This window comes from Nestor notabilis, unplaced genomic scaffold (assembly GCF_000696875.1).
Source record: "Nestor notabilis isolate BGI_N333 unplaced genomic scaffold, ASM69687v1 scaffold4478, whole genome shotgun sequence".
Classification (NCBI taxonomy): Eukaryota; Metazoa; Chordata; class Aves; order Psittaciformes; family Psittacidae; genus Nestor; species Nestor notabilis.
Window position 1 is genome coordinate 22,944 of NW_009939470.1, and position 10,546 is coordinate 33,489.

General features: G+C 37.3%; 1 protein-coding gene across 1 annotated transcript; it reads left to right on the plus strand.

Annotated features, from left to right (window-relative positions):
* The first annotated feature begins 683 nt into the window (after positions 1 to 683).
* Positions 684 to 9,611, plus strand: SPIC (Spi-C transcription factor (Spi-1/PU.1 related)). The gene is made up of 6 exons (XM_010019858.1): positions 684 to 759; positions 2,225 to 2,251; positions 2,883 to 2,976; positions 4,610 to 4,722; positions 5,652 to 5,760; positions 9,098 to 9,611. Exons 2-6 carry the CDS (start codon positions 2,246 to 2,248, stop codon positions 9,523 to 9,525), a joined length of 750 nt encoding a protein of 249 aa, XP_010018160.1. The 5' UTR covers positions 684 to 759; positions 2,225 to 2,245; the 3' UTR covers positions 9,526 to 9,611.
* The last annotated feature ends 935 nt before the right edge of the window (positions 9,612 to 10,546 follow it).

Below are 10,546 nucleotides of genomic sequence, written 5' to 3' on the forward strand. Positions count from 1 at the left end.
AGGTAATTACTATTTTACATCAGTTTCATGGCAAATGCTGAGGCAATTTTGCAAAATGTGCCTCTGAAAGTCTTGGCTGTAAAGAGCTATGGTACAGGACAGATTATGACAACAATAAGAAGTTTTGTACTGCAAACATAGAGTTCTCATCCTGTAGGATGCAACATCATGGCTTGTAGCTTCTCAAGAAACGTGTGGCAAATCAGCAACGGCACTTGTCTGAATCTGTACTGAATGCTTTAGCTAATGCTTTAGAGCTGGACCTAGGTTACGAACATGAGCTTTGAAGCAGAGTTCTGAAATTCCCTCAAACTCTATTTTGAGGTCTAGTTTTGTCCGCTTCTTACACTGAGCTAAGCAGGAGGTTCAGATAAAACCTCAAAGTCCACTGCAGTCTATATAGGACAGATGAGGGATGTATGGTTTTGCCCTAGATATAACACAACCATGAGAGATTTGTTAGGATGTGCCATAGCCAAAAGGAATCTCTCCCAGTGCTTAGAATCTGCATGTTTCGGACAACAGTTAAAATATTTATTTTATATCAGTATAAATCACTCTTTATTTGGTGCAGAATGAAGGGCCATGCTAGCAGTTTACTATACCTTTACTCTCAAAAAAATCCCTAGCCGAAACACTTCCCTAAAATCAGCTATTTAATGCAGCCCCTTTGCCAGCCCATTGCTATGGGAACTCAGTCTTTCATTTATTTACGAAACGAGACAGATACTTGCCTTGCGTGTGGAGCTAAAATTCTAGGTAAGTGTGCAGGCTTTCCTTTAAACTTGCTTAAGGTGTGACTTTTTGTATTTCTTTTTTTTTTTTTTGTATGAATCCAGCTTTCTAAATGGTATGACCATTCAATAGTACTTTGCCAAAACTTGAACATTTTAGGCTTTGAAAGGCATCAACACTGACTGTAGATGTTCCTTCAAGGTTATCAAGTACCAGTTTGGAGTTCGAGTAAATTTACTCAATTTCCGTAATGCAATTTATGGAAAGTTAATTACTTAAAATTAGGGGGAAACTAAGAGACGATCTTTACAAATGACGTCTTTAATTTTTACAGCTCTATACTCCAAGAATCTGTGTCCACCATTGTAGCTAAAGGATTAATGTAGCCCATTCTAGTTTTACAATAAAATTAGATTAATTTATCGAAATATGAAATACTTGCTGCATTGAAGCCAAAGAGAAAAATCCCATCGATCTCAGTGAGGTCACTTTACTAAATTGCCAAGATTTCACCATTTTGAAATGGTTGGTCATCAAGATTTACTATAAAATTTAAAAATTTTGACAGAGGCATAATTACTAGGTTAGAACATTCATAGCTAGCCTTGGATAAAATTCTTCTTCATTTATATTTATGTATCTTGTTTCTCCTTTGTATTTTAAAACATCGCACAGAGACCAATCTTGCATCTGCTGAAATCACTGCCAAAATACCCAGTATTTTCAAGAGATTATAATAAAGGATTTAATGGGTGAAATACTGATATGTTGATTATTATATTTACAATTTTGAGACAATAATGCAAAAAAGAAAATGAAAAAAACTGTAAGGCAACAAAACTTGATTATTCTCATCTGTAAAAAGGAAATAAAAAAGCGATACTAAGGAATTGTTTCTGAGTAATGTTGTATAGAAAGTACAATCCATGTTAAACTGGCTGAAAATGTGTCTATTTTCACTGCTTGTTAACTAACCAAATCTGCTTCTGGAACCCACAATTAGCCTGAGAGTTTATGTATATTCATATATGGTCATATGCTAATCTGCATTATGAAAAAAACCTAAGCTTGTTTCAACTGCATCTGCAAACCAAAGGCACAAATGCTTACGTTTAATTCAGGTCAGAATTTTCTTTGGGAATTTATTACTTGTGCTAACTAGGGCTGAATGGCAGCAGTAACAAATTTTCACTTTGTAATGTCTTCAAAAATGTGTTTATAATGGTGTGGATTGTAATCTAAAAGTTACAATATTAATGGAACTAGACACTTTAGTAATGAAAAACACTATGAATTAAAAAAAGATTGCAAGCATTTAGGTTCATTAAAATACCACTTTCTAACCTGAAATTACTTTTGTGTTATTAAATATTTTTTATTTTGTAATTGGAAATAATGCAACTATTTAATTCATATAATTTTATTTATACTAAAAGAATTATTGTTTATTTTGAAACATACAATTTTTAAAACATTCTTTATTTAACAGGATTCCAGTTTTGATATCTAAATGATGGTAAGTCTGCAATGCCTTTATTCTCTTTCATTATTGAGTGCTTCAAACATGATATAGAAAATTTGGTCAGACTCAGATTTGAGGGGATTTTTTAGCTATTTAGAAAAAGATGTTCTAAAATTAAAATAAGCAGTTTTCTGAAAACCCACACTCATTTTCCTATACTGGCATAGTATAGCATTTTATCTGCATAACCACTTCATAACTTGTGTGTAATAATTTTTGTTATGTCAGTTTTATCGAATGGCAACTTTGGCTGCATAAATCATGTTACACAAGTGATACATACCTCTGAATTATATACTATAAAACAGTCCAGCAGCAGTAACACCCTATGTAAACTTCTGCTGCAAATCAAGGAAATGAACCTTGAAACATTTGCATGAGTGAGTGATGTTACCTATGTGAATTGTCCCATTGACCTCAAAGAGACTTCTCAAAGGAGTGAGAACTTTCTCATAATAGTAAATGATTATAGTAGTGCCTCAGTGCCTGCAAAATACATATTCCCATATTCCAGGAGGATGTATGTTCTATACAATCACTGTATTTATTTGGGATTTTCTGACTGACAATGTTGAAAAGATTAGCCTGATCTTTCCTGACTCCTGACAGAAAAATGTTCTTGCAGAGTTTTCCTGACCAAGACGTACTGGGCCAGGCTTTTGAAGATGCACTAGAAGTCCTGCAGCAGCACTCTGACAGAGAAATGCAGTATTCACCAGGTAAAAAAGACCATTGTTCCATTTCATTTACCACTTTGTATTTTTACAGGAAAGTACATCTTGAGGCACATAGGTGAGAGAAGAATTTCCCAGAAATGTGTTAATGGACAGCAGAGGGGTATGCTGGGAGGATGGAAAGGGAGAATATCTGAAGGGTTTCCACCCCTCCATTAGTACTGATCAGTGTGGTGTGCATTGTCCATGTCACAGCACAGGGAAACTGTTGCACAGTTCCTCTCTACCTTCCCCTCAGTACTAGCCTAGGTGCATTAGGCTCAATTTTCTTGTAATCAGAAGACATATGACCATAGTGCATCATCCATTTTCCATTTTTAATGTTTTATCTGAAAAATGCCCATCTGTTACGCTATGAATAAACTCACATAACAATGAAATCTAGTGGGGGGAAAAAAAAAGACTAAGAGTACAACAGGTGAAATTAATTTTCACAATTACTTTTTAAATATTAAAATATAAATTTTAAATATTTTTAAGCAGAAATAATAGTTTGACTCTGGATAATAGAAAAATAATTTTTCTTGCCTTTGAGAGTTTTATACTTTACAAAACTTAAAGTACAGGCAAGCTGTATTTTGTTCTAGTTGAGGCAAAGTTTTGGCAATTAAATTATTATAAAATTTGAAATCTGTTTGGTGTTATTGCATTGTAAATAGAAATAAAAGCAAAAGAAAATAGGAAGCTAAACCACAAACTGTCTAAGTCCAGCATAAAATATGTAGTGTCTTCTGTGTGGAATGCATTTCACATGAGTTTGTTTAGATATTATCTATTACATACTGAAATGCAAATAGGACCAATTGGGCCATGTCTTCAGCTGTTGTTAATAAATTTTTGGCTCCAGTGCACTGGTAATTTACACATGCTGAAGGACCCACTCACTATATGTAATTACTTGCAATGTTTTTATCAGTTGCTAGGGCCAATGGAGAGAGGTATTAAAACACTTGCAAATCAATGTTTAGGATGTCCCACAGCTGCACCCATGTTTCCACTTGGAATAGAGGTACCCTCCCTAATCTTCTGACCACCTGCAGTGCGTAGTTTATTCCAAGTGCCTAAGTCTGGCATTCTCTGCTTCTTTTAAACATCCTAAGATCTTGGGTTCCTCCTGTGTCATTCTTTCAGGCACTGCAGATGCTCTGATGCCCCTTCACTTCATTCACAATTGGAGACTCTGACTTGAATTGTACTAATGGCCTGCAGAACTGCGTAACATTCTCTTTTCCTTTCTAATACATGTATTATAGTAGTCTATAATTATCCCATTCATTATGTTTGGCCCTCCTTTTTCTATTAACCAAAGTATTTCATGATACTGTGAATTATCTGAGATTTTATCTTATGAAATATTGCTTTTTGTGAAGGCAAACAAAACCAGCCCAAGCATTTGATTAGCAGTAACAATGCAGATTCTGTCAGATAACCTGCTGATAGGGAACATCTTGGCTCTGAAGCCTTTATTTTCTAGAAGGCAGATATAGGATAAATGCTTTTTGACAGATTCAGTAGCATGTTAGATTGTTTGCGGCTGGTTGTTTTGGGGTGGTGTTTTTTTCCCATTCTTCTCTCCCTTCTACTTACTTAATTTTTGCCCCATCCTTCTAATTCTCAGGTTACAAAAGTTGCCTGACTGTGATCAACCATCACCACCATCTCCGAGCAAGTCCCAGCTACTCTGCGGCACCATCTACAGAGGACCAAGGGTATAGCTGGAGAAATGTGATTGTAAGTGGACTGATTACTGATAAAAATCAGACATAAATGGAGAATTAGCTGCCCATTTGATATCTCTAATACAAATCATTATGATAGTTCTAAGAGAAATTTGGTCTGGCCAGGCATGATTCAGATAAAATTGCCTTGGGAAATGTTTGCAAACCAAGTTTAATACTCTTTTTAGAAGTAATCTTAGCTGTTTGCCTCTGGTGCCTTTCTGTGGTTCTTCATGTAACATGACAGCTAACAAACAAATCTACTAGTACAACAGCAAAAAGGGCTCCTCTCTATTACCCAGGAACAGGCAGAGAACAACAGCTTCCAAACTCTACAGTGCTTCTGCCGCTGTGAGAAAGTGCCATGATTTCTTTAACACCAGTTTGCTTTAAGAGTGCTGGAAAGCCCAGGATTATCTGAGTTCAGATTCAGCCTGCATTGTCCACATTAATTCTTGAAAACACTAGGAGTATGCCCTCCAGGAGTGATGGAAAATGAACATCGCAGAGCAGATAATTTCACGTAAATAGTTTCAGCAAAAGTCCATTTTCAACCAGCAGGTTAGCAACAAGTGACACAGGAACTGTAGAGTACGTAGGGCCCAGAGTCCAGGTGGCCCTTGTCTTTTACTAACTCTGGACACAGAGTCCACTGTTCCTCTTCTGCTTCCAGCAGAAGGGTTGAAGGTCCAGAATAAAGCAACTATTCTGTTTTCCGTCTCAGCTTCTCTGCTGGTGGGCAGTCCTTCCCACTGGACATAAATGAGTGCTGCTTGTTACTGGTACAGTACACTGCGTATCTTTGTGGCGGGGAAAAGTCTTCCATGGGTGAGGTGATGAAAGGTTGCATTTTGAAGGCTTCAGGCAATCAATTGCTACAAGTTTCTTTTTACTCAGATAATGTATTATACTAGTAACTCTTTGTTGTCTTAATTCTTGAAGAACAGTGCAGCGGATTTTTACGCAGATGAGACTGTCTACCATATGCTGCAGAATACTCCAGAAAGCCAAGTGATGCATGCTGCTGCTGGCCAGCCAAAAGCAGGGAAAGGTGTGTAGAAAGAGCATATCTTGATACATACATTATGTTACTTCAAAAAAATCTCTGCAAATTGTGCTTTCTTTTTTCCTTTTTTTTTTTTAACATTTAACAGGAAAAAATAGGTAAACATTTAATACTAACTAGAGTACAACTGCTAGCGTTCAATTCCAATCTGCTAAATCTCATAAAGTAAGATAAATCTGGTATCATCTTGTTCTGCCCTCTTCTTTAGTACATGGAAATACAAACCAGAAATGTGTTTCACTCCAAATCATCTCGAATGAACTCTGATGAAGTAAATCAGTAACATCTTTAATAACTTATTTTATGTGGTTCAACAAGAAGTGGTTTTCTTGAAGCTTTTTCACAAACATGAATATTTTTGCACCTAATTTTGTGCATATCTTTGTTTACTTTTAAAATTACCTCTTAGTTTTTGTCACCTCCGGTGTGCAGTTTTATAGATATTTTGTGTTCCTTTTGGTTGACTTTGCTTAAGTGGATGTATGTTTTGCAAAGAATAGATTGGGTAATATTTGTCATTACAGTACTCTCTTTGTTTATTGAATTCATCTGTTCTTTTGTTTGGGACTCAGCATCTTTCTATGACTTTGCTAGATGAGATTTCCACAGCTTCCACTCTGAGCTCTTGTACCAACTTTTGACTGTGGAGTTTTTTTTAGTAGCTTCCTGGTTTTGCTGCTTTTTGAAATCCCCTTCTTTCAACTTTAACCACATGGTGTCAGTTTTTGGTATCATCTCTTCCCATTGATTCTGAACACTGTGGTTTCTGTTGCTTAATAGCTACTACTACTACTACAAATTTCTGGGGATGATGGGAAGAGTAGCCTTTCCTTTTAAGTTCTGTATTTCTACTACTTGAAAATCACCATTGCAAATGAAAATCTTTCAATCCAGAAATGTTTTTTATCTAGGTCTTAGTCAGTGTTGCACTATGGAATTCTACATGTCAGTACCTGAGCTCATCTTCAGGTATTATTTCATTTCCTATTTCCTATTTCTTTTACATTATTACCAATCTTCTTTATCAGAAGGTCATACTGGATAAATTTTCAGAATGACTGACTATTCTTATGGAGGTTTTTTTGTGTCCTCTTACGGGTTTCTTGTGTCCATGGTGCTGTTCATGCCAGAAACTGATTTGGGACACTATCTCTGCTATACCTGAATAATTTTAGTCCTCTTGGTTTCTTCTTGTGACATGAGAGGTTTCCTGTACACTAGCAAATAGTGTGGCCTTTTTAGGAATAGATCTGTAGATGAAACAATCGCTACTGAGGACCCAAAGTCTATGTTTGAAGTGTTTCATAAGGATTTATTTAGGGCAGTATCTAGGCTGGCCACACATTCTGAAAGCTGCAGTGACTTTGCTGTGCTTCAGATTTCATCTGAAAGGAGTCTAGTTCATGTACATCAAGACCATTCCATGATCTGATCTAAAGCTCTGTGAGTGGAGACAGTCAAGAGAAGTACTTCAGAAATGCATGTGAATGAAACACATACACAGAGAATTAGACTTCTTCGGGACAACTCAGCACAGCAGTCTAATGCAGATGCTCTGAAACACCTCCTGGAGGAACCTGCCTCTCTCCAGTAACCACATAAGAAACCTTCAGACACTAGCCTGCTAGCTTAGACTGATGTTTAGTGCCTGGTAATGAACACCACTAGCTTATGCAATGTGGTGCTATACAAAGATCTGTGAACTAACCCCAGCTTAAACTGGTGCATCCACATTGTGTAGCTCTTTGGAGATAACAGCTGGACTCTAGAAACATAGCTGCATTAACACATAAAAGCAAATAAGTCCTCTCAAACCAAGAAATCAGCTAGAGACGATATATCTAGAAATAAAAGCTTGAGCAGAAATGACAGCTGAACTAAGCATGAAATCGTGTGGTGCTGCAGACATGGCTACACTATCATTTTCCAGCAGAGACTCAGTTCACAGTAATCTGCACATTTTCCCCTGATCTTGTCTGCTCTACCATAGGTTCATAGGTTTGTAGGATAATTTGGGTTGGAGGGGACTAAGGAGGTCACCTATTAAGAAATGTTTAGTGTGAGCAGGTAGTGTCCTTCACTGGTTTGCTTTAAGTTTCTCATTTTGGTAATGCTACATGTATTTCTAGCAGACTATGTACTTCTAGTCACAGGCCAATTTTTATTTAGATAATGAAGCTTTATTAGATTTTTGGAAAGTACCTCTGATTTCAGGCTCTTCTTCCCAGTCTGTCACTTCTCCCCTCTTTCCTTACCACCAGATGCAGAATTACTGTCATCCCTAACAGATGTCTTGGCTTGACCTCAGTGTTCCTTAGCAACTGTCACTTTTCCCCCAGTCCTAGTTTAAAATAGCCATGCAAAGCAAGACTTTATGAACTTTAGGTGCAGCTGCTTGTTTCCACTTTGGTTAAAGTGGAAGCTGTTCTTCTGCATAGAATCTCCTTTCTGCAAAATGTTCCTCTTTGTCTCACAATCTTAAATTCTTCCTCCTTACAGCAGCTTCTTGGTCACCCTTGGCTTTGTGAAGGGAACTGCAAGTAGTTCAGAGAAAGACCTAAGTGAAACTAAATAAGCCTCACTAGAAAACTGAAGCTTGAGAGCTGAGCCTGTGGGGAGAAGCACTTAATTAACTGACAAATACTGCAGTACTGAGCTTGCTTTATTCTGTATGGGAATGCAAGTTGACACTTCTCCACATTTTTAGAGAACTGCAAGGTGCCAGAAAGTACCTCAATAAGTAGCTCCTTATTGACTAGGTGAGGTTTATGGTTCAAAACTAGCTTGCTCTTCTTGCTCACCCACTCACCCTTTCTTATATCAGAGATTACCTTGCATCCCCAAAACATTCCTGAATCATCCCAAAATCTGAGAGTTTTGATTAAGCAAAGGGAAAACATTTATTAAAAAACATTCAGGATAGCTCTCCAGAACCTCTTTCCTGCACTGTCTGAGGATGCAGCTTCCTGGTGTGAGTTCCTTGACCATGCATCAGCACAGCACATGTCTGAAGAGTTCTGAAAGTGGCTTCTGAGACCTACCACACAGTGAATTCATTAGGTATTTGTGATGATCTGCAAATAACCTGCTCTAGAACTCTAATGACCAAATCTCCTTCTGTCACCTCAGATCTGTATGTTTCAGACTTATCCTCCCATTTGCTGTTGCTGGTCTTCCACTGCATACTGATATTTTCATTTATGACAGGGTATTAGGTCTACCTGTGCCTTTGCCTGTAAGAACCTTTCCAGGAAAGACAACTGCTCATCTTTTAAAACAAGTATGAGTTCTGTTCTGACCTTTGTACTTTATTTCTTCATAGGTAGAAAAAAACTTCGACTGTTTGAGTACCTCCATGAATCTCTGTATGATCCAGCTATGGCAAACTGCATCCAGTGGGTGGATAAGCCCAATGGTGTCTTCCAGTTTGTCTCCAAAAACAAGGAGAAACTTGCAGAGCTTTGGGGAGAAAGAAAAGGAAACCGCAAGATCATGACATATCAGAAAATGGCCAGAGCACTGAGGAATTATGGAAGAACAGGTGAAATCATTAAAATTCGGAGGAAGCTGACATACCAGTTCAGTGCTGTTGTTTTAAAGAGACTTGCTCCATCTTATTTCTTGGGAAAAGAAACAGTTTATCATCCGTACATTCAGTCTAATGAAGAATATCCATGTGCAGATGACTGGATGAGTTACAACAATTACATGTATAACAATGGTTATGCGTTACAGCATGCTAACAGCTAGACATATCTTTCACATAAACTAGTAATACTTTCCAGCACAGGAACTCGTCTCTGTACATAGCTTTTCCTTTAAGATATCATACAAACACATGAAGAAGAGGGTTTTAAAAATTATATTGGCCTAGTTTTGCTCCTTTTGAAGGTAATGATAAATGGTCATTGACTATGGAAGAAAACCAGCAGCTGTAGGGCATGTTCTATTCTCCATGGCATGAATCAGAGGAATTATTTCAGATTCAAGCTGGTATATCCAAGATCTAGGATTAAGGCTTTTGTTTGTTACTGGATATTGAACACATCCCATCCTGACAACACTCATTGGAAGTTTTATGCATATCCCTAGCATTTCCAATAAGAATTTAGATGCTGTTTTATCATAGTGCATGTAATCCCTATCAGTTGGGTGCATGTGAATTAGAAAGGGAAGAGATTTGCCAAATGCTTGAAGCTACCGTCTGCTTAATGTTCTTTATTAAGAGACATTTTCTGAGTGAATGCCTGGCTGAACAATAGAGACCACATGAAGGTGCACCTGTTGGCCAAATTGTTAATCCTTAATCACTTAAATTAACATATCTTAGCACAGATCCTGACATATGGTGTTAGAATTGCCAGGTGCACATTTCATTGTTGGCAGTGGATTCATTGCGAAAATGACCATACCATGAGAGCGTTAGCAAAGGATTGTGCTTTTCATGAAGTTATTTACAGGTCTTCCCCCACTAATAGGAGAAGCTGCACTTTATCCAGCAGTTCCATACTCACCTAACAGACATAGCTTTATTATGAATTTTTGGAGTTATACCTTCATACATATAAATTCAATTTCACTTCCCCAGCTTTTTTCCTACATGGGAATGCAGCTGAAAGGCTCAGTGATTTTACACTCTCTTCGTGGGGAAGAAGGGCTAAATTTAGATAAAAAGAGTGTATCTAATGCCAGGATGATACCAATAAGTCTACTTTTTCTCATACTTCCATTACTGGATCAACTAATACCATCATATGACTTGTTTGTTGTG

Excerpts from the sequence above, each read along its gene's own strand:
- SPIC (XM_010019858.1), top strand. Across the intron at positions 4,723-5,651 it reads ATAGCTGGAGAAATGTGATT|AACAGTGCAGCGGATTTTTA; the intron begins GTAAGTGGACTG and ends TAATTCTTGAAG. Across the intron at positions 5,761-9,097 it reads CCAGCCAAAAGCAGGGAAAG|GTAGAAAAAAACTTCGACTG; the intron begins GTGTGTAGAAAG and ends ATTTCTTCATAG.